We start from the raw sequence: 24,144 nt of genomic DNA, 5'->3' as shown, positions 1-24,144 counted from the left end.
TGCACAAGCTTTCGTTCGCCTCAGTCAAGCCATCTGAACATTTACATTGCAGCGCAATTAGTTCGAGTCGTACACTCGTATTCGTTTCTCCGTTCTCGCTAACGCTGTCTGAACGGTGAGCATAGCGTACACGATTGATCACTCCAACCGTACAAGTTCGCTACCGTAGTAGCGTTACTACGGTGCTTCACCCAAGCTGCTGATGTTCGCGCGTTCCTGTTCCAGCCGCCGTGGCAGCATCGGCCACACCACCGTGTCCGCCTCCGCCGTCGCCGTCCCGTTGGTGCTTGAGCTCCCGGAATACCCGCGAGCTCTCCTCGAAGATGTGCGCGCGGCGGTCGTAGTCCGTGGGCCGCCGCCCCTCGTCCACCCCCGCGATGGCCGCCTCCTCCAGCACCTCCAGCTCCTCCGGCGCCAGCCCAGCCTCCGCCTCATCGACCGCCGCCGGCTCCGCGTTGTCCTCCCGCGCCTCGACGGGCTCCGTCGTGCCCCGGCCTCCGCACGACGTCGCGCGGGCGCGCAGGCGCGGCGCGGGAGCCACGCGCCTGCAGGGCCAGGCGCAGCCGCGGCTCGTCGTGGCCGCGGCACGGGCCTGGCACTTCGACGTCGTCGTCCCCACGCGCGCGTGCGGCCGCGCGGGGGCCAAGCGCGACACGGGCTGCATGTCTCTCTCTGTTCGCTTCGTCGGGATCGGTGAACACGTTTGGAGGGGATGGGATGGGATCAGGGGAGCCGGAGAATCCGGCCGTGGGAGATGCCGGATGCTGCGTCTTTATCCGTGGCGGGGGCCGGCCCCGGGACGCGAAGATTCCGGGCGCGTCGCGCGCGTGGCGGGGCCGCGCGACAAGACGCGTGGGGCGACCACGCGTTGGGTCGCGGGGGCAGAGGTGGCGCCGTGGCGTGGCGGGGTGACTGGGGCCGGAGCTGCCGCCGGACCCGACCGACGTGGTGGTGCCTGCGTGCGTTCGATGGACGGGCGCGCGCCTGCGACTGCGACTGCGAGGCATGGGCGGTGGGGGCCTGGCCTGTGGACTTGTGGCGTCGGTGATGGGCTGGTGGCGTCAGCTGAGCGCGGCACGTTCCGCTTCTGCACCGGACGGATGGATCACGGCTGACTTTTGGGCCCGGGTGAGGGGTGGTGATTCAGTGACCGGGCGCGCCAGTGCGGCTGGCTTATCTGCAGCTGCACGATTTCCACTTGCTGCCGTCCCACGTTCCCGTTCTGATTGCTGAACGCGCACTCCGTGGCTTGATCGCGTGCGGCAAGTAGGTTTTCGCCGCCTCTTTGTTTGCCAGACGCAACGAAACAAGGCAGAGTCGCAGAGAGGATTGCAGACTTGGAGTATGGTGGCAGGCTGGCAGCTAAAAATTCAGAAATTTCGAGGCTCGATACGCAACGTTCCGCGGTTACCGACCGCGCGGCGACACGCTACGACATGATGATTTGTGCAAATCCTTCTTTGAAAGAATGATTTGTGGATAGTGTTTGTTTAGCTTTGGGCCGGAACACTCGTGGGTCGTGGCGATAAGCAAGCAGCAATACGGCGGAGGAAAAAGGGAAAGGCCCAGGAAAAAGATGGTCCCAACTCCCCAACCCAACCGAACGAACCAGGCGACGACGACGCGAGCCGGAAAAGTTCACGGATCCACGTCGGCGAACGTGCGCGCACGCACGGGTTCCCCGGATCTTCTGAGACCCTGCCCTCTGCGCCATTGGCCCCCCAGAACCCGAGCTGCGCAAGTGCAGGTGCAGCAGCATTCAGAACTCCAGAAGTTCAGTGGCCAGCGCTGCTGATGTGACGAAATTCGCCGCAAAGTTCGTCATCGGCGGAGACTTTGCAGTACACTCTTCCAGTCTCCTGCATGTGAATTCTGCGAAAAAGAATTTGAGCAAGACCACTAGACTCTGAGGCCCCGAGGCCGGATCGTGCTGCGTCTGGATTTGGGTACCGTACATCACATGCCCGGATGCCTGTGTTCGCAGCGATGAAATTAGCTACTACTCCGTAGCATTGAGCACATGGGTTCTCTTCGAAGCAGCAACATGGACAAGAAGAGATCAGGGGATCTCTGTTCAGGGCACCGGCGCCGGCAATGGGTCTCTGTAGTGGATTTCCTACGCGGTAGTGGATGATCTGGATCCACCAAAGCACTCCGTCTGCGATCCAATCCAGGGGTATTGGTTGCCAGCGCTCCACTCGTCGTCGTCAAATGCGAGTTCGGCCGGGGACGACGGTGGTGGCGTGGTGGGCCCGTGGATATCCGTGACTTGATTTCCCAACGGACGAAGAAAAGCGCGAAGACCTCTCTTCACGTCGCCTCCTCCCGCGGAAACACGCCACGGCAAACGCATTTCCTCTTTTTTTTTTCGCGAAGCAAACAACACATTCATTTAATTTTATCGGAATTGCGCACTTTGATTATGCTACTAAGGAAAGGGAAAGCAAACCTTTTGATTGTGAAAGTAATATGACTATAATATTTAATATGCATGGTTGGTCGCTAGTAGTATGAAAAGGTGAGAAACAGAGGTTGCGTTCGGTGGCTTTTGCTCTCTACTCACTCCGTTCCAAATTGCAGTTCGTTTTAACTTTTTAAGGTGCATAGATATTATTATACATGTAAAATACAGTGTATGTCTAGATGCATAATAATATCTATGAACCTGGAAAAGCTAAAACGACCTACAATTTGGAACGGAGGGAGTATTTTTCAGTTTGTAATCGAAAAAGAATCACATGTATTGTGTTTCGCTTCATAATAAAGAAATTTTGATTCGTGAAAGGATAATAATAAATGGAAAACGATATTACACTAGGTGGATAATAGTTGTACGAGTCCATTGTATGTGAAGTTGCTTTCAATGCTAGAAAACACTTTAAAAGCGATGGAGGTGGCGTGATAAAGCTTTCTTTATCGTAAAAAACCTACTAGATGGCTACCTTTTTTATGTATATTAAGTGAGAGAAATATGAAAAAATAGAAATAAGGACTACATATATGAAATGCGCTAGAGCAGGGAAAAAGTATCGCTGCGTCTTTTCTTTCTTGTACGGAGTACATACTTTTTCTTTTTGAACATTGTTATCCCAATATCTGATCCATATGATGGTATTTAGGTAAATGTCTTGTATTTAAACAGACAAGTGTAAAAAGAAAAGGAGAAGACATTCTATACGCTTATAGGTTGACTCAATATGCTTGGAGAAATAGCCATGTGTAGGTTTTTGGTTTGTAAATTTTCACATATTTCATTGCAAAAATGAACTTAGGTTTTTGTGAGAGTTTGATTGAAACAGTGCCATTTTTTTCACCAAAAGTGAAGTCCAATTCCCACATCTCAAGTGTTGTTTCCTAGCAGGCTGGCACTGCACAAGATTTTCAAGGGCATCCTGAAAAAAATTAAGAAATCTTTGCCAAAAATATGCCTTCTGAGCTGGAGAGGTCGAAAGTTGTTGGGCAGCAGCAAGAAGTTGGAGATTTTGAACTGCCACACCTGAACTGTACTTGCCAGAATCAGCTCACGACAAGCTCGTCCCCCCAAAATAACCCCAACGCCATGGGCAAAACTGGAAATAACCCCCGCAAACGATACAACGCAGCGAAGCGACGCACAAATCACACGCGAATCGGGTGAATAATTCGCGCTCCTCCACCCGTCCAGCACCCCAGCTCCAGCGCCTCCTCCCTTCCCCCTCGCCTCGCCTCCCCGATCTCACGAACGCGGAAAAACGAAGACAAAAAAAAAAAGGCGAGGAAAAAAAATTGTAGTTCATCTCGTCTCACACCACACACCTTAGCCGCCCGCCGCTCTCCTCCTCTCCCCTCGCCACGTCGCCGTCCGCCGTCGCGCGGGCGAAACCCCAGGCGCATCGCGCGGCCCCGCCGGATCCGCGCGATCCGACCCCCGGAGCGCGGCGCCGCAGCCCGCCGCCCCCGCCACCGCCGCCGCGGCGCGGTCAGATCCGCCAGAGGCGCCCAGCCGGATCCGCCGCGCCGACAGGGAGGGCGCCGCCGCACGCTCGGCTCGGCATTGGTTTGGCTCGATCCAGAGGCGCCCCTGCTGCCGGTGCGTGTCCTGATCCTGTCCTGGTCCCCATGTTGTCTCCCTTTGGCGTGATCTGGGAAATGTTCCGCGTGAAGTTTTTCTTCGGGGGTTTATCGGCTGATTTTATCTCGTTAAAGCGGTGCGAATTGTTTGATCTAGCTTCTGGACATAACTCCGGTATTAGAGAATTTGAATTTTAGGTGCTTGAATCGGTACTCGATTGATTGATTAGGTTTTGAGTTTTCCCTTTGCGTGTGCAATATTGTTTCCCTTTTTGTACATTTACGAAGTTCAGTAGTTGCTGATTCAGCTGTTTTTACTTTAACTAACCTGCATTCACTAGAAGCTCGAGGAGTTTTTGATCCAGCTTCGAGTAATAGCTGTCGAGGTGTGCTCCAGAGTGAGCCATTGTCCTTAGAGTAGTACATGGACTGATGATACTAAAGCTTTTGCTGTATGTTTTGTTTCAATAGGTTGGAGTAATCTGTAATTGTGGAGCTGCGCATGGTGTTAAATTGTGCAAAGATGAGACGGGTTCAGCACACAGTATGCTGGAATCCTGCATCGTTCAACTGAGCCCCTCCTTGTAGCTGGAGTTCTTATTGTGATGATGTTGGGGTTGGGAGCCGGCAGTTATATATGACTACTGGTCAGCCCTTGCTCCCGTCGTCGTCCGGAAGTGCAGATTCACCTTTAAAGCAGCAGGCTCCTGCTCGGCCTTCGGTAGCCTCATTAGGCTGCCTCTGCACTACTGATTCATTCTCTTCATCACTGTACGAGGATTGTGACACGGCTTCTGTAAGCCTTGCAGATGAAAGGGAGGTTGAACCAGGACATCATCAGGAGGTGTCTGATGTGAGCAGGGTGGCAGAGCACTTCCAGTCTGCTGATTCACACTTCTTCCATCGTCTCTCGGTGGAATGCTCTCAGAAGGAGAGGCAGCGGAAGGTTTCTTGGGGTGGTGCAATGGAGATGCAGCGTTCTCCATCATCACTAGATATCGGAATGGTATCTACTTCCCATGAGAAGCCAAATCGCTCCCAGAGAGTCAGGAACAAGAGTTCACAGTTTGAAGATCCATTTTCATCTGAGCATGAGCCAAGGTTAATTTACATTAATGATCCTAACAGGACAAACGATCGGTATGAATTTACTGGGAATGAGATCAGGACAAGCAAGTATACTTTGATTACTTTCCTGCCTAAGAACCTCTTCATACAGTTTCATCGGCTGGCATACGTATACTTCCTAGTCATAGCTGCTCTTAACCAGCTCCCTCCTTTAGCTGTATTTGGAAGAACTGCTTCTCTTTTCCCGCTGCTTTTTGTGTTGTTTGTGACTGCTATAAAAGATGGATATGAGGATTGGCGGCGTCACAGGTCCGACAGAAATGAAAATAACCGAGAGGCACTTGTCCTTCAACATGGTGATTTTCGGTTGAAAAAGTGGAAAAACATTTGTGCAGGGGAGGTTGTCAAAATTCATGCCAATGAAACCATGCCATGTGACATGGTTTTGCTGGGTACAAGTGATCCAAATGGTATCGCTTATATCCAAACTATGAATTTAGATGGAGAGTCCAACCTAAAAACAAGGTATGCTCGCCAGGAAACTACTTCCATGATATGCGATGCCTCATATTCAGGCTTGATCAAATGTGAGCAGCCCAACAGAAATATCTACGAGTTTACAGCTACCATGGAGTTGAACAGCCAGAGGGTTCCACTTGGACAATCAAACATTGTATTACGTGGATGTCAGCTTAAAAACACAGAATGGATTATTGGGGTCGTCGTCTATGCTGGTCAGGAGACAAAAGCTATGTTGAACAGCACGATATCTCCTTCAAAGAGCAGCAACCTAGAGAGTTACATGAACAGGGAAACACTTTGGTTATCAGCTTTCCTCTTGATCATATGCTCAGTTGTGGCTACTGGGATGGGGGTTTGGCTGTTTAAAAATTCTAAAAACCTGGACGCCCTGCCATACTATAGAAGAAAGTACTTTACTTTTGGCCGGGAGAATCGAAAAGATTTCAAGTTTTATGGCATTGCTTTAGAGATATTTTTCTCCTTCCTCAGTTCCGTGATAATCTTTCAGATAATGATACCGATATCTCTGTACATCACAATGGAGTTAGTCAGGGTGGGGCAATCATACTTCATGATTGGAGATACACGCATGTATGACAGTAATTCAGGCTCAAGATTTCAGTGTCGATCCTTGAATATCAACGAGGACCTGGGCCAAATACGATACATATTTTCTGACAAAACAGGCACCTTGACACAAAACAAGATGGAATTTCAGCAAGCTAGCATCTACGGGAAGAACTATGGCAGTTCTTTGCAAGTCACTAGTGACTTTTCACATGAAATAAGCACTACAGGCAAGGCTACCGACCTCTGTTTTTTCTTTTCTTTTTTGAATCAGCCTCTTCTTTTTGTGTTAAGAACTTTGAGTAACCTTTTAGATAGCTTGTTCTCTAGGAGAAAACCGAGAAGCAACCATAGTTGGGCCCCATATTCCATCCATCACTATACTAGGTTAAACCCAAACTTTCAAATTTCTTGATCAGCCATAAAATTTCCACCTACTATCCTGCTTTTATTGGAGGAGCTGTATTTTGCAGCTTGTTTGCATAAATAATCCAACTTGTACACCATATAACTTGTTCATTTCTGTTGCGATCCTTGCCTGACCAAGTTGCACAGCAAATTATAATTTTTTTCATTTTAAAAGTCGATGCTCCAATGAGAAGAAAGAAAACACCACATTTTACCACAGTTTGTTGATGAGAACAATGGAAGCCTGTATCTGCAGTCTGCCCATTTTGGTGCTAGTCTGCTAGGTACTACCATACTCGGATAGCAGACCTGCTATATTATTGTCTAAACCATGTTCCAATAGTCCATTGTGAGTGTGCCTGAATTGAAAAATAAGAAGTGTCTGGGATTAAATGAACAACTGGTAAGGTGGTAACTTGGCTCCTTCTAGGTCTTGGATTTTTTAAAAAATGGTCTTTGAAACCTGGTCTATAGTCCATACTATGCCAAATTCAGAATTATTCAGATTTCCTGTCTCCGTGCCAGCAAATCAAATGATTTATTTTCTCAACCTCATTAACTTTAGATCATTCATCAATCCATAATAAGCTTGTCTCATTTTACAGAGTCATTGAGACAAAGTGGCAGGAAGCCCAAAATCAATGTTGATTCGGCACTGATGGCGCTTCTGAATCAACCATTGATTGGGGAAGAAAGGCTTGCTGCTCATGACTTTTTCCTTACTCTGGCTGCATGCAACACAGTAATCCCTGTCAGCACAGAGACTTCTCACGACTTGACGAACGAAGTGGATGAGATAGGTGCAATTGATTATCAGGGAGAGTCACCTGATGAGCAGGCTTTAGTAACTGCAGCTTCTGCTTACGGGTATACTCTTGTGGAAAGAACAACCGGTCACATTGTTATAGATGTTTTGGGGGAGAGGTTAAGGTAAATACTGCAACCTTCTAAGTTCTCTGTGACAAATTGTAGCTACCACCAATATCAGTCCCAAGGAATGCATTTTATATGTTCTAACTTTTTTCAGGGGTGTATTTACTAACCAATCTTATTGTTATAACCAGGTTGGATGTTCTTGGTCTCCATGAATTTGACAGTGTGAGAAAAAGGATGTCTGTTGTTGTAAGGTTTCCGGACAACAATGTAAAAGTTCTTGTGAAAGGTGCTGATACATCAATGTTGAGCATTTTGAAAGTAGAGATTGGTGATGGGCTTTATGATTCATTGCATGCCAAAATTATAGAAGCTACAAAAAATCATTTGTCAGGATATTCATCAGAGGGTCTACGAACCTTAGTGATTGGTTCAAAAAACCTAACGGATGCAGAATTCATTGAATGGCAGGAAAGCTATGAAGAAGCTAGTACCTCCATGCATGAGAGATCAGCAAAGCTCCGTCAGACAGCAGGTCTAGTAGAGTGCAATCTGACTCTTCTTGGTGCAACCGGAATTGAAGATAAGTTGCAGGATGGTGTTCCTGAGGCCATTGAGTCCCTCCGGCAGGCTGGAATCAAGGTGTGGGTTCTTACAGGCGATAAACAAGAAACTGCTATATCAATTGGTTTGTCATGTCGGCTGTTGACTCCAAGCATGCATTCAATTATCATAAATGGTTCCTCAGAGTTTGAGTGCAAGCATCTTCTAGCTGATGCTAAAGCCAGATTTGGAATAAAGTCGGCTGATTTTCGAAGGGATTCACAAGGTGCAGAAGATTTGTACAATGGTGATATTTCTAAATTGAGGTCCTCAAACGGCCACATGTCTGAAAGTGCTACTCCAAACTTTGAATTAACTGGAGTCATTGCTGGTGACAAGTCAGAGTACAGCGAGAAAGTGACAAATTTTGATGGCACTGAGCTAGCACTGATAATTGATGGGAGCTCCCTTGTTTATATTCTAGAGAAAGATCTTGAATCTGAGGTTTGATCTCATCTGCACTAGTTGACTTTTTATAATCTTATATGCCTGTTTGAAAAATCATAATCCATCATATGTCACCGTCTCACCGATGTGTCTATGACATCTGGGGACCCCGCAGCCAGTGACAGTGGCATATGAGGGATTTAGGTTTTACCCAGTGGCATGCGAGGAATTTTTCCTTTTATAATTGTCACATATTTTTAATTTGGTGGTCAGTTAAATGCACTATCGTTTCCACAGATCATCCCTCAATGCACATGCAATAGCTTTATTATCGAGTTGAAGTGAATTTCTTGTGCCTTCATTCTTGAATTAACCTTTTGCTACTTTCTATTTGACAGTTATTTGACTTGGCAACTTCATGTAAAGTCGTCATTTGCTGCCGTGTTGCTCCTCTGCAAAAGGCTGGCATTGTTGATTTGATTAAAAGCAGAACGAGTGACATGACCCTAGCGATTGGTGATGGTGAGATACTGAATACCTTTTCTAGTTAGTACCTCAGTCCATCTGTTAACAATCAATTGCTTAAAATTTTATGTGTGATTGCTAGTAATGGCTGATGGAAACTTTCTTAAACAAGAGTTGAAATTCTAGTGAATGGTGTCCTTTTTAGTTTTCCCGTTATAATTGAACTGCATTATCCGTAAATAGAGCTAAAAATTGTTTTATTTATCTTGACCATATCTGATAGCTGCATTTCAAAAGGGTCCTGTTCAAGTGTATATTGGTAATAGTTTGTACTATTAATTCACTATATGTTGAACATAATCTTTCAACAGCAGAGATGAAAATTTTTGATGGACCACAATGAAACAGATACTTACACTTATATTTGCCTTTTGTCATCTTATTCTTGTGACTATAATTTTTTCTACTCTTTAACCTTCCAAGCAACACACCTTCCTATTGTGATCCTGTTTCATCTTTTGGCAGGGGCAAATGATGTTTCAATGATACAGATGGCAGATGTTGGTGTTGGTATATGCGGTCAAGAAGGCCGTCAGGCAGTGATGGCTTCAGACTTTGCTATGGGACAGTTCCGCTTTCTGAAGAGATTACTTCTTGTACATGGGCACTGGAATTATCAGCGCATCGCTTACATGATCCTCTACAACTTCTATCGGAATGCTGTTTTTGTGTTAATGCTTTTCTGGTATGACCTCCCCCTCACTATGCTTGTGTGTTCCCTGTAGAGCCTTTTTTCATTGGTGCTTGAGCATTTAGATTTCAGAATTTTAGCATTGCATAGTACCACCTCTGTTTTACAATGTTTTTCTGGTCCACATACCTTGGAGGCTCATAAGCTAAGCAAGTTTTTATGAAATCAGGTCGTTATTGGTTTTGTTCGATAGATGAACTACTGGTCTATCCAATGAGTACAAATTCGACATAGTTCTAAATAATAATCAAATACCCACTTAGATATGTGAACTGGACAAACATTGCAAAACAGTATAGAAGACTGAAATGGTGGTTGTCAGATGGTGTGAATTGATCTGTGCATGCATGTCCATGTGCCATGTGTGATTCTTTGTAGAGAAATCATTTGCACATGGTTATATTCATTTGTGATATCATATACATCTTGATTTACTGTAAGTTTGATATTTATTTTGTTTGTTTAATGACAATCAGGCAGTTTAGGGCCCAACTTACAGTAATTGTTCATTTGAGATCCATTAGAGTTCGCTAAGTGCCAAAAATTATTATTGCAATACTCTTTATTTTCTGAAAGTTTGACATGTTTCATTATCTCTGTAGGTATATCTTATATACAGCTTATTCTGCAACTCTGGCATTAACAGATTGGAGTAGTGTTTTCTATTCCCTTATATACACCTCAGTTCCAACTGTAGTAGTTGGCATTCTGGACAAGGACTTGAGTCATAATACCCTTCTATATTACCCTAGACTATATGAAGCAGGGCTTCGAAATGAGGGCTACAACCTGACACTCTTCTGGATCACAATGGTAGATACCTTGTGGCAGAGCCTTGTCCTTTTCTATGTTCCTTTCTTCACATACAATATCAGTACAATGGACATATGGAGTATGGGAAGTTTGTGGACAATTGCCGTGGTTATAATTGTCAATATTCATCTGGCCATGGACATTCGACGTTGGGTGCTTATTACCCATCTTGCTGTGTGGGGTTCTATAGCTGCTACGTTTTTGTGCATGGTGTTAATAGACTCAATACCAATTTTCCCCAACTACGGGTAAGTTCTGACTGACTGGTTTACTTTATCACCTAAGGCAAGCATCATGAGATTCTATTTTCTTATTCCTGGCAGGACAATATACAACATGGCTGCTTCAAGGACTTACTGGCTTAGTGTTTGTCTTATAATAGTCCTTGGGTTACTTCCTCGGTTCCTTTGCAAAGTAATATATCAGACCTTTTGGCCATCAGATATTCAAATAGCAAGAGAAGCTGAGCTTCTAAAAAAGCTGCCTCAGCCATTAGGTTCAAGGCCTGAAAGTGACATCAGCTAACAACAGTTTCACATGGTTATTTTGTCAATCATCTTTGAGGCTGTGTTGATTCATTTGTTGAGCTGATTTTTGTCGAAGTTTTGGTAAGTTCTAGTTGTTACCCTTTTATATGATGTATACATCATGAGATCCGTGTTCATTGTGCACTTTGTTAAATTTCGGAACAATATGCTCCCCCATCACAAATGTAAAGGTGAAAGTTTGACTATCAATTTTCTAAAATTGTATTTATCGCAGATAGGAAAAATGATATATTCTGAAATTACTTTTCATGATGAATCTAGCATCATATCTTGCAAAATTATTTGAATTTTTAGCTATCCATGGTCAAGGGCTCAAGGCTAACAACATTTGACTCTAGAAAACCTAATTAAACTACTAATATTTGTAATCGGAGGGAGTATTTTCTCGTAAACTTGAACAAATCAAATTACTACAGCCAAGTTAGACATTATCACAGCAGAGGAATTTATAGTTGCAATCTGTATTTTGTGCCTGCATCAAGAGTTAGCTGTTTTTCTGTAGAATCAAATTGATTGATCTGCAGAGTGATCTGTAGGTCAGACGTGGACATTTTTCACTTTATCTAGCTGCTACTGTTTTCAGCATATTTACTAGTGCCTATCTGTACTTATGACTAATTTATTTGTTTTGAAAACCATGGTCTTAGATTATACGCAGAGGAATTGGTAAGGTGTACAAATTTGGGTCGCGGAAGAGACTTAAAGATGCGACGGAACAGCTGACAAAGGGAACTGACTGTAATGGTAGTGACAACAACGGCTTGGGCCTTCGGGGGCTAGTAATCAATCAAATGACAAATGTACAGATATGGGAGAAACGATACATACACTCTGTATTTTAAGGTAGAGGTTGTGGTAGTTTGTGCTTAGGAAATAAAGACGTAAATAGATACAGATTCTTTTCACATTCCGCAAATCTTTTGTATCATCTGACTATATGTTAACCACCTCCATTTTCTTCCAGCTGTCAGAGCGTTTAGGTAGTGGCTTGTCCAGTTGGGGTTTTACGTTTTACAGCAATATACAAGGCTCAGTTCCCTAATGTAGGCGCTCTAAAACACATCGAACATGTTGCGTATGTTTCATAAAGTATCAGTTTTTACTTGGCTTGATGTATATTTTTTTTGGATGAAATGGCGCCTACTCAACGCAAACATTTTCCGGAGAGTACTAGTGCGCCCTAATCTTGCTGAAAGTGCAAGAGATCTTATAAAAGGTGATTGCAGGAGGTGTTTCCTAGGAATCTGGCGGGCCGTGGAAGTGCCATCTTTTTTAGAAGTTCAGGGTCCCAGTTGTCTCATTTTTTTCAGTGTTTACTCCAGAGGAATGAGGCAACAAGGACTGCTCAATTATTACTCAAAAGTCAGCTACTTACTGTGTTGCTAATAAACATGATAAGTACTCCTAGTACATCTGCAATCGCCAACTCGTGATACATTTCAGCTTCGGCAACGCTACATCTCTACCAGCTACGAGTCTGCACCGCCATTAAGGATTACAAAGGCAACCCCCATAAGCTCTCAACGGATGAGCTGCGTTGAAATATAGTTGATGAGCAGGGTCACTTTATAACAGTGGACATGTTAAACATATGAGAGACGTGGTATAATTTAACATTTTAACCTCCCTCCTGCGCGCCATGAGCCACCCGCTCTGCAACCACTACGCCGCCCTCCTCTCCGCCGCCGCCGGCGGCGGCCGGAGCGGCGCGCGCGTGGCCTGCGCAGTCCACTGCCTCATCCTCAGGACGCTGCCGCACCCGCCGCCGGTCCACCTCCTCAACCACCTGCTCACCGCCTACGGCAAGGCTGGCCGCCCCGCCCGCGCGCGCCGCCTGTTCGACGCGGTGCCGCACCCGAACCTCTTCACCTACAACGCGCTCCTCTCCACGCTCGCCCACGCCAGGCTCCTCGACGACATGGAGGCCCTCTTCGCGTCAATGCCGGAACGCGACGTCGTCTCCTACAACGCGCTCGTCGCTGGCTTCTCCGGCGCCGGCTCGCCTGCGCGGGCGGCCGGGGCGTACCGCGCGTTGCTCCGGGAGGACAACGCCAGCATCAGGCCTAGCAGGATCACCATGTCGGCCATGGTCATGGCGGCGTCGGCCTTGGGCGACCGCGCACTCGGTAGGCAGTTTCATTGCCAGATACTGCGGCTTGGGTTTGGGGCGTACGCTTTTGTCGGGAGCCCGCTGGTGGATATGTATGCTAAGATGGGTCTCATCGGGGACGCCAAGAGGGTCTTCGATGAACTGGAGGGCAAGAACGTGGTGATGTATAACACCATGATCACTGGGCTGCTCCGCTGCAAGATGGTTCAAGAGGCGAGGTGGCTGTTTGAGGTGATGACGAACAGGGATTCCATTACTTGGACCACGATGGTTACAGGGTTGACGCAGAATGGGTTGGAGTCTGAGGCTCTGGACGTTTTCAGGAGGATGAGGGTACAGGGTATCACCATTGATCAGTACACCTTTGGAAGCATCCTTACGGCCTGTGGTGCCCTTTCAGCCTTGGAACACGGCAAACAGATCCATACCTACGCAATCAGGACTTGTTACGATGATAATGTCTTTGTTGGGAGTGCGCTTGTTGACATGTACTCAAAATGCAGGAGCATCAGGATGGCAGAAACTGTTTTCAGGAGGATGACATTCAGAAACATCATCTCATGGACTGCAATGATTGTTGGATATGGACAGAATGGATGCAGTGAGGAGGCTGTGAGGGCGTTCTCTGACATGCAGAGAGATGGCATCGATCCTGATGACTACACCCTTGGAAGTGTAATAAGTTCTTGCGCTAACCTAGCAAGCCTGGAGGAAGGTGCTCAATTCCACTGCCTAGCTCTTGTGTCAGGATTGATGCCTTATATCACAGTGTCCAATGCACTAGTTACCTTGTATGGCAAGTGTGGTAGCATTGAGGATGCACACAGATTGTTTGATGAGATGCCATTTCACGATCAGGTCTCCTGGACAGCCCTTGTCTCTGGGTATGCTCAATTTGGGAAGGCAAAAGAAACCATTGATTTGTTTGAGGAGATGTTGTCTAAGGGTGTGAAGCCTGATGGAGTAACATTCATTGGTGTCCTTTCTGCCTGTAGCCGTGCTGGATTTGTAGAGAAAGGCCGCAGCTACTTTTATTCCATGCAGAAGGACCATGGTATTGCGCCCGCAGATGATCACTACACCTGTATGATTGACTTGTACAGCAGATCAGGGAGGTTAAAAGAAGCTGAGGAGTTCATAAAGCAAATGCCGGTGTACCCTGACGCAATTGGATGGGGCACGTTGCTGAGCGCTTGCAGGTTGCGTGGTGAAATGGAAATCGGCAAATGGGCTGCCGAGAATCTCTTAGAAATCGATCCCCAGAACCCGGCTAGCTACGTGTTGCTGTGCAGCATGCATGCTGCTAAAGGTCAATGGAATGAGGTCGCACAGCTAAGGCGTGGAATGAGGGACAGGCAAGTGAAGAAGGAGCCAGGCTGTAGCTGGATCAAATATAAGAATAAAGTTCACATCTTTTCAGCTGATGATCAGTCTCACCCCTTCTCCAAGGAGATTTATGAAAAGCTTGAGTGGCTCAACTCTAAGATGGTTGAAGAAGGATACAAACCTGATGTCAGTTCAGTGTTGCATGATGTGGCAGATTCTGATAAGGTTCACATGCTCAGCCATCACAGCGAGAAGCTTGCAATTGCCTTTGGATTAATATTTGTTCCACAAGAACTGCCGATTCGTATAGTCAAGAATCTGCGGGTTTGTGTAGATTGTCACAATGCTACCAAGTTCATATCTAAGATAACTGGCCGTGATATTCTTGTGAGGGACGCTGTCAGATTCCACAAGTTCAGCAATGGTGTATGCTCTTGTGGGGACTTCTGGTGATGACACCCTTTCTGATTCTGACCATTCATCCAAGTGTGAAGTTTGACTGGGAATTACATGGCCTGAATACTGTGGCCACCAGCTGGCTTTATATTCTTCTTACAAAATAAGTCAGTTGACTTTGTGGGATTTGTTTGATGGTACACACGAAAGCTGAAATTAGTACCGACCATGTTCCTTGGCTATCCAGGGTTGAAAGAGGTGTGTTATGTTACCATTGTGCACTTCTGTATATGTGGTCTGCTCATTTGGGTGCTAGTCTGCTAGGTACTACCGTACTAGGATAGCAGAGCAGCTATATTATTCTCTAAACCATGGTTCCAAGTCCCGACTAGAATAGCCCATAGTGAGCATGTCTGAATTGAAAAAATAAGAAGTGTCTGGGGTAAATAAACAATCAGTACCGCGGTAACTTGGCTCCTGCCTGAGGTCTTGGATTTTATAAAAATGGTCTTTGAAAGCTGGTCCATACTATGCAAAATTCAGAACTATTCAGATTTCTTGTCTCTGTGCCAGCAAATCTAATGATTTCATTGTGGTCTTTATTCATTTATTTTCTCGGCCTCATTATAGATCATTCCTCGATCCATACATAAGCTTGTCTCATTTTTCAGAGTCATTGAGACAAAGCGGCAGGAAGCCCAAAATCAAGGTTGATTCAGCACTGATGGTGCTTCTGAATCAACCATTGATTGAGCTTCTCACGATTTGACAAACAAAGTAGATGAGATATGTGCAATTAGTTACCAGGGAGACCTGATGAGTAGGCTTTAGTAACTGCAGTTTCTGCTTACAGGTATACTCTTGTGGAAAGAACAACCGGTCACATTGTTATAGATGTTCTGGGGGAGAGGTTATGGTAAATACTGCAACCTTTTAAATCCTCTGTGACAAAATTGTAGCTACCACCAATATCAGTTCCAAGGAATGCATTTTATACCTTCTCACTTTTTTCGGGGTGTATTTACTAACCAATCTTATTGTTATAATCAGGTTGGATGTTCTTGGTCTCCATGAATTTGATAGTGTCAGAAAAAGAATTTCTGTTGTTGTAAGGTTTCCGGACAACAACATAAAGTTTCTTGTGAAAGGTGCTGATACATCAATGTTGAGCATTTTGATAGCAGAGATTGGTGATGGCCTTTATGATTCGTTGCATGCTAAAATTTGAGAAGCTACAGAAAATCATTTGTCAGGTTATTCATCAGAGGGTTTACGAACCTTAGTGATTGGTTAAAAGCCTGACGAATGCCGAATTCATTGAATGGCAGGAAAGGTATGAAGAAGCTAATACCTCCATGCAGGAGAGATCAGCAAAGCTCCGTCAGGCAGCAGGTCTAGTAGAGTGCAATCTGACTCTTCTTGGTGCAACCGGAATTGAAGATATGTTGCAGGATGGTGTTCCTGAGGCCATTGAATCCCTTCGACAGGCTGGAATCAAGGTGTGGGTTCTCACAGGAGATAAGCAAGAAACTGCTATATCTATTGGTTTGTCATGTGGGTTGTTGACTCAAAGCATGCATTCGATTATCACAAATGGTTCCTCGGAGTTTGAGTGCAGGCGTCTTCTAGCTGAGGCTAAATCGAATTATGGAATAAAGTCTGCTGATTTTCGAAGGGATTCACATGGCGCAGAAGGTTTGTGTAATGGTGATATTTCTAAATTGAGATCGTCAAATGGCCACGTCTGAAAGTGCTATACAAAACTTCGAATTAACTGGAGTTGCTGGTAACAAGTCAGAGTACAGCGAGAAAGTGACAAATTTTGATGGCACCGAGCTAGCACTGATAATTGATGGGAGCTTCCTTGTGTATGTTCTAGAGAAAGATCTTGAATAAGAGGTTTGATCTTAAATTTCAGAACAATATGCTCCCCTGATCACAAATGTACAGATATGGGAGAAACGATACATACACTCTGTATTTAGGTAAGGTAGAGTTTGTGGTAGTTTGTGTTTAGGAAACAAAGACGTAAATAGATACAGATTCTTTTCGCATTCTGCAAATTTTTTTGCATCATCTGACTATGTTAACCACCTTCATTTTCTTCCAGCTGTCAGGGCGTTTAGGTAGTGGCTTGTCCAGTTCGAATTAAGTGTTGCAGCAATACAAGGCTCAGTTCCCTAATGCAGTCGCTCCAAAACACATCGAACATGTTGGACATATGATTCATGTACTAGTTCTACTTGCCTAGATGTAATTTTTCGGATGAAATGGCGCTACTACGCAAGCATCGAGTAGAGGTGTTTGGGTGGAGCTTGTATGGAGAGAGTACGGGAGTGCTATACTCTGTTTAAGGCATCTTACAATGATGGTTGCAGAAAGTGTACTGTTTCCATAAAGATTATGTGAGAAAAGTCTACAAAATTATACGACCAAACAGGTTTGCGTACTGCCTAGGAATATCAAGGAATCGGATCGTGGCATCGCGGGACCGTGGAATTGCCTTCGATTTTGAAGTTAACGGTCCCGTAGGATTCGCTTCTCGTTGTTTTCAGCGTTTACTCATGAGGAATGAGGAATTTTTACTCAAACCTAAGAAGGTTAGTTAAAGGTTAGGATTAGATTGTAAATTCACTGTCATATGCCACGGCAAATCGATAAGAACAAAGACCAGACCATCGCAAGAACAAAACGCTAGACATGCAAATTTAGGGTTCAACATTTCAAACGATTCAACATTTCTAGCCGTGAACCCAAGAATACTGCGTTGCTAATAAACATGATAAGTACATCTGTAATCGCCAATATATAACTAGATCCACACTAACTCGCGATGCATTTCAGCTCTGGCAACGCTACATTTCTACCAGCTACGAGTCTACACCACCATTAAGGATTACAAAGACAACCCTCGTATGCTCTCAAACTGATATAGTTTATTACGCCAACCTTTTGTATTGAATAGTCACAACTGGGCAAGTAAAAATCTCTTGGTCAAATCGTTCAAAACAAGTTACCACCTGTACATCTGGAATCTTAAGCAAGCTTTTGAACATGTCAGCTAGTCGTGAATCCAGAGGAAACGGTACTTCACTGCAATTGAGGAATATCAAAAAATATTAAAGTGAGTCCAATTAAACAAAGGTCCAGACAGAAACAAAACTGTAATTGGATCTGTTATGCAAATAGGCGTATAGGGATCTGCAGTAAACTTACAAGCCTAATCATTAGTATAATTTAAGTGTATAATAGGGAAATGGCTTTTGCTATGCATTTGCTGTAAAATTGTGAAATGTATGGTAAACAAATATGTATTATACAAACAGGATAAACTAAAAGAAAGAGGCAAGGTCCAAGGCGGGTGCAAAGTCAGTAAGATCCAGGGACAAGCTTTTGAGGTCACTCAACAAGAAGTGTGGGGATAAGGATAACAAAAGTCAAAGTATAGTTTAGACCATGTATATCCAACCCTGTTACCTAGAGTCTACTAATCACAAATTCACCGTGCACCAACATGCTACTTATTCTGTTTTAAAATTCAAGGCATGGTGTTTGACTAGGCACAGTTTCTAAAACTAGACTTTGGCTTCTGATTTCTCACTATAATGATTGTACCAACAAATTTATAGCCATAAGAAAGTACTTTCAAAAGCAAATCCAATGATATCAATTTTGTATTACAACACTTGTACTATGTGAAACTAATTTTTAGTTGAAAATTATAATGTTTGAGTCTTGAACACCGTGCCTGCCTTACAAAAAGAAATGGAGGGCGAAACAAACTGGCAAGACAGTAGATGTCATCAATACCACGCACTGACATGTACATTTCCTGACAAAATGAGCACATACCATAGCATTCCGCCAGGAGTACAGCTGCATTTGGGGCCAAAACTTATCATGCACGTTTATCCTCCGGAAAGATATGCATGTTTACCATATCTCCAGTTCCTTTCATTGCACTGCCTACGAGAGAGAGCCCTTCCTCATCAACCCCCTCGCCTGCATCCTCTGAATATGCAAATCTGTCCATGACAGGAACAGCAAAAACCAATGTTGGAATCTCGTACATAGTTCACAATGGAAGTACAAAGCTAATAACCACACTGTATCAGGAATTAGTCATGCTTAGATTAATTATCAATATGAGCTAGATATTTGCGAAGATTAAATTGATTAATACATATTTAAACAGTGAAGATCTTGAAGGATCAAATGGGTTGCTTTACAGCAGAGTTACTTATTGAATATAAAGAATGTGATTGAAATTCTCTCTTTCAGCATATGTGTTTGTGCTGCTGCTAAAAACAACCACCTCCACTTAGCAAATGAACCTTCTTGACATGATATAAATGGATGGCAACTTATACGATGAGATATAGTGCTAAAATTGACAAATCCGTAATGTTTACAAGAAGAAGGAAAACCAACTCAAAGAAACAATCTAACTGAAATGAGAAGGTGAAATTCATAGTCAAAAAATTACCCTGCTGGATTACGAGATGGAGACCAAAGGATGCATATGATGGCAAGGAGGGCATAAGAAAGGACATTCCAAAAGGCAGGGATGATCCAAGCCCGTTGCCAAAGTTCACTCAATGGATCAGTTGCGTTGAAATATAGCTGATTCAAGACAAAACAAGCAGACCATAATCAATGAGTTGCAAAAAGGCCACCACTGTTTTTTGTCTCTTAAACATTGTCAAGCAATCTGTGGTCACAATGACTAAAATAAAATGTCTACGGACATCTTTCTTCAATCTATTTTATGATAAACGTATAGAAGAGGGGAAAGACCTAAAACTTGGCTCTTGCTCTTACATTCTGAAATCATTTGCATGAGGCAAATATTTTCGAGTAGCTACATGATATCTACATTACATGGACCACATATTTTTTTTACATGGACCACATAGATGAAAACTTTAGAGCTGATAAAAGATACCTCATAGCCAATCCAAGCGATCGAGATAAGCACTGACACAGCCAGAGAATTTGTAAACTTTCGATACAATTCAAGTTTCGCCATGCTTCTCCGCAGCTGCAATGTAATAAAAATTAAAAACAGATGAAACGCTGGGAATGTGACAGGATAAAAGCTCATTTCAGTAAGATATAAAAGCATGGTCACTTTATAACAGTGAACATGTAAAACACATGAAAAATGTGATCATAATTTAAAACTGGAAGATTAATATTCTGTGTAACTAGCTAAGGATTTGAAAAAATGTAAGCAAGTGCAGTATGGAGACTTGTAGATATTTTTCAGAAGGATTGGGAGTGCTAAAAATCAATCATACATGACAATACTTTGTAGTAGCACATTGCATGGTGCATATGATCTAGCTGAACATAAAAGGAAACATATTCGGGGATTTCTGAGGTCATAAAGTAGCTACCTGTAGCTTCTCTAACGTTCTAGAGAGGGATGAAAATATCCAGATGATAAAGGTAGCATCAAGTATTGCAACAGGCAACACTAGGAATAACCTTGTCTTTCCAGAGAAGTCATTGATATTTCCCAGATTTTCAACAAGTTCAAGAGCTTCTGAAGCAACAAAATAGATGAAACCAAGAGCAGCAACTCTTGATGTTATTCCTCCCAAAGTGGGTAGAACAATGCCGTAGCCCATTGAAACTACCAATAGAAGAAGCCGAGATACAGTCTTCTTCACAGCAGTAAATGTAACTGCCCACAAGGTAATGCCCATAGGTCTGGTTCCAGTTGAATTAAAGTTAGCATACTCAAAATACCAGAAAGCCATTTCACACATGCCAAGCGCAATGACAGCTGTTATATGGTAGTGCAGCTGCAAAATGTCCTTCCAGCACCGCACGAACTGAATGAACCATAGAAGTCCAAGTGCAAGATATGCAAGTGACATGAAACCATAAAATGTCATCATTGGAGCCATTTTACCAGGGAGATAACCCTGTGGATTTCTCCAAACAGTCCTGCCTGTAATCTTCAATCCCTTAAGTTGAGGGTCACAGAACATAAAATAGAGGTAATACATCCCTGTTTTGTTTATTGACACCAACTGAGGTAACATAGTGGTTTCTTCATTTTTACCCTCAAAGAATGTCTGGAGTCTTTTAGGCCATTCAGGATTATCAGGATTTGGACGTATGATCACTTCACCTACTCTACAAGATTTCTCCTTATCAAGCTCAGGGGTGCAGCATATTGCATCAGAATGAAGGTATGAACCTCCAATTTTGTCCCTGTCCTGTATCTCAACAATTATAGCCTCCACCAATCCTGTCTTTTGCTGCATCTCCTCATGCCTAGATGCTGACTCCAGGGTCCGGCGGAAAATGACAGTGTCAAACCTGAAAGAGCATTCCGTTAGATGACAACAAGGCATAGATTCGAAGGACATCTAACCATGTCATTCTCATCTCCATTGCTTTAATATTAGCCCATGCAGTTTAACACAAAAAATTTGTGAAACAATGCCTAACGACATGCATGCTCCAAATAATTGGTCCTAATATCCATTACTCCACTGCTCTGCAGCATAATAACAGAGTAGTGTCACGAAGCAAGTGCCATGATACATAACCTAAGCTAACTTTACTGTCTGCCACATGTTCGTGGCATCAGAGCATGCAAAGCATACTGCAATTTGATACACAAAAGATGCATACCATCCAAATAACAATTATTTGTATCCCCTTACTGGAGGCTTGGTGCAAAAATGCAGTTATGCTCCCTAATTCCAGCGCCATAAGTCATAACACGGCAGCCAAAAATCAACTGAACTAGTTGAGCTAGTCAAACAGACTGCAGCACACACTAGATCACGACAATTCACATATAACAAGAACTAACTTTCAACAGCTACAGCTGTGTCCAACTAAGTCAGCAGATCAAATTCTAAAAAAAAAATCAGGAAATTCAGGATTGATCCCTCACACATAATACCAACATCAACAGCAAGAATCCTAGGAATTGGGGTAAACACTCAAGACACAACCAAACAAATTAAAAGCTAACAAGGTAAGTAGTAGTCGAGCTGCCTGCTATACAGTGGATCACAAGCCATTAAAACAACAAATCCATCAACTTTTAGGACCTCCATATTCCCAGCTTCCCCACACGCCAGGCAAACAAAACTAGAGCTGAACTAGGTAAAACAGTCAAAATGACTGCGACACATAGGTCACAACTATTCACATCAAACAATAATTAACTAGCAGCAGCCGTATCAAATTAAGTCAACAGATCAGTCTATTCGAGCACAAAACTGAAAGAATTTCCGCCTGAAAAAACACGTAATACCAAAACACTCAAGGCGCAACCACAAGGAATGCAAGTCCGCTGTCCCAACTTGACCCTTTGACACTACTCGCCGCACGCGCCATTACCCGGAACAATCCATTCGAGATCAACGCAAAGCGCTGTATTCGGCATTCGCATCTGATCCTGGCCCCAGGTACCCCCGCGATGCGTACGCGATCCGCAAAACCCTCGAGCCGAGGGAGTGAGGAATGGCCGGATTTGCTGGGAAAGGGCGGGGGCGCGGGCGCGTACCTGATGAAGGATGCGGAGGAGTTGGAGGACGGGTCGGAGGCGTAGAGCCCCTCGCTCCCTCCGTGGAAGAAGAAGGAGTTGGCCCGGGGCGCGAAGCCGCCGCCGGCGTACTCGTGGACGGACGCGTCGGCGCCCCGCGCCGCGAGGAGGGCGACGAGGGAGAGCCCGAGCGCGAGCGGGAGCGCGTCTCGCCGCGGCGGCCGCATCGTCGTGGGGGCGCGGGCGTGCGCCGCCGTCTGGCGTCTGCTGGTTGGGGGCGGCTTGGCCTTGCTGCTGGCTGCTTCTCGCGCCGCGAGTCGAGAGACGGGTGGGCGATGGATGGAAGGTTCGAGATCGAGGGCTCGCCTTGCTGGCAGCGGAAGAGGAGGGGGCAGGAGGTGGAGGATGGTTAAGGTTGGTGTACCAGGGCACCAGCATCGTTTGTGTTGCCGGTCGAGACTTAAAGAGTGGCGAGTTCACTGATCCGTGAGACGTGATGATAGGAACAGGATGGTGAGAGGAGTGGAAGATTTTTGCTCAGAGTGTGGCGTGTGAAGACAATGGGGCCATAAGTGTGGAGATGACCTCGATTTAGGAACAGTCAACATCATCCAGTACGCTGATGACTAAAGTATAGACAAGTGGAGGACAAGAAATTGTTTTTTTTCAGAATTCATCCAAATAATTGCATCAGCTTAGGTCATGTTCAGACTCTGTAATTTTGCTTTGGTTCATCTTTCTGAACCTTAAACTTGGAACCTTTTTCCTAAAAAAAATTAGAATATTAGTCTGCTGAACTCATTTGGTGATGACGAGCCAAATAATTGTAGGTTCTATTGACCAAACATACAAAGGTGTGGTGACCTCTTAATCCATTCGTCTCCTTAGCCCTAAATTGTTCGACTGAATACATATGACACATTATGAATTCCTACGCACACTCTTAAGATTTCATAGATGAGATAACAGAAGCAATGTTCCATCCGCCGAATAATTAAAACATTGCAAATGTTCTAGTACTAATCCAATAAAAACTGAAGGAATATCGTGTTTGGATTAATGGATTCTACAACTCACAAATTTGGCAACATTAAGTGTGGATTTTTTTTGTCCAGCTTGTGATCTACAATTCAGTCTGCATTTATTTGAAATGAACTACTAGAAATGGTACTAATGGGTGGTAGCAGATTTGTGGTATTTACAAGGAGTGGTTAATTCAATGCTGCTCCAGAAACAGATGAAAATATACATGACTGATCTATGTGGTTACTGTATAAAAATAGGTAGCTACACTTTAAGTAAAACTGAGCAGCGTACATTAGAAAGTTTTACCAAATCCTTAGTTGTCGACGAACTTAATCATGTTAGGATAAGGTATTGATAAATAGATTGTCAAGAGGCACAGGGCATTGACTTGAAGCCTATGGATCGCACACTGCTCAGGAAAACGATCGCCTGCCTCGGACCACCACCCATGTGTTCCGTCATCGCCAAGGCGAAGCAACTGGCTAGGCATGAATCCGAGTCGGTGATGCAAATCCGACTCGGTGCGCGTGCACCAGAATTGAATCCTAGTTGGTGTTGCAAATCCCCGTTGCGGAGCGATATATAGTTCTCAACCCCGGCGTCATCCCTCGCAGGGCACTTCCGCTATCCCCAAACTCGCCACGTCGCTTTTAGCTTTTTAAGAAGCAATAGCAGGTTTGGAAGCTCCACCAAAAGGATCCTTAATCCATTTGTC

At 44.4% G+C, this 24,144-nt stretch overlaps 4 protein-coding genes across 7 annotated transcripts; 2 read left to right on the top strand and 2 right to left on the bottom strand.

Moving 5' to 3' along the window:
- On the bottom strand, window positions 1–756 carry LOC101761753. Its single transcript, XM_004984415.3, has one exon. It carries the CDS (start codon window positions 662–664, stop codon window positions 188–190), a length of 477 nt encoding a protein of 158 aa, XP_004984472.1. The 5' UTR covers window positions 665–756; the 3' UTR covers window positions 1–187.
- Window positions 757–3,657: 2,901 nt separating this feature from the next.
- LOC101761224 (phospholipid-transporting ATPase 1) lies at window positions 3,658–12,167 on the top strand. Its single transcript, XM_012842724.3, has 9 exons — window positions 3,658–4,069; window positions 4,522–6,437; window positions 7,221–7,545; window positions 7,680–8,535; window positions 8,877–9,000; window positions 9,469–9,688; window positions 10,297–10,755; window positions 10,831–11,115; window positions 11,703–12,167. Exons 2-8 carry the CDS (start codon window positions 4,688–4,690, stop codon window positions 11,030–11,032), a joined length of 3,936 nt encoding a protein of 1,311 aa, XP_012698178.1. The 5' UTR covers window positions 3,658–4,069; window positions 4,522–4,687; the 3' UTR covers window positions 11,033–11,115; window positions 11,703–12,167.
- Window positions 12,168–12,463: 296 nt separating this feature from the next.
- On the top strand, window positions 12,464–17,307 carry LOC101760820 (putative pentatricopeptide repeat-containing protein At1g68930). Of its 4 annotated transcripts, XR_002675957.1 has the most exons (4): window positions 12,464–15,145; window positions 15,741–15,803; window positions 15,938–16,872; window positions 16,998–17,307. XR_002675957.1 is itself a non-coding variant. In XM_022823337.1 (1 exon), exon 1 carries the CDS (start codon window positions 12,695–12,697, stop codon window positions 14,942–14,944), a length of 2,250 nt encoding a protein of 749 aa, XP_022679072.1. In that variant the 5' UTR covers window positions 12,464–12,694; the 3' UTR covers window positions 14,945–15,435. The 4 variants fall into 4 exon arrangements, 1 of the variants encoding a protein (XP_022679072.1); XR_002675956.1 differs by having other exon boundaries at window positions 15,938–17,307; XR_002675958.1 differs by lacking the exon at window positions 15,741–15,803 and having other exon boundaries at window positions 15,938–17,307.
- Window positions 17,308–17,567: 260 nt separating this feature from the next.
- Window positions 17,568–22,867, bottom strand: LOC101760402 (transmembrane protein 87A). Its single transcript, XM_004984412.4, has 6 exons — window positions 22,425–22,867; window positions 20,287–21,220; window positions 19,833–19,928; window positions 19,374–19,510; window positions 18,740–18,912; window positions 17,568–17,980 (listed from the first exon to the last, which is right to left on the bottom strand). The coding sequence occupies exons 1-5, from the start codon at window positions 22,628–22,630 to the stop codon at window positions 18,786–18,788; spliced, it is 1,500 nt and encodes a 499-aa protein (XP_004984469.1). The 5' UTR covers window positions 22,631–22,867; the 3' UTR covers window positions 17,568–17,980; window positions 18,740–18,785.
- Between the last annotated feature and the right edge of the window lie 1,277 nt (window positions 22,868–24,144).

Source organism: Setaria italica, chromosome IX (genome assembly GCF_000263155.2).
Source record: "Setaria italica strain Yugu1 chromosome IX, Setaria_italica_v2.0, whole genome shotgun sequence".
Taxonomy (NCBI): domain Eukaryota; kingdom Viridiplantae; phylum Streptophyta; class Magnoliopsida; order Poales; family Poaceae; genus Setaria; species Setaria italica.
Note: the sequence above shows the minus strand (reverse complement) of the source record. Positions and strands in the feature narration are given on the sequence as shown.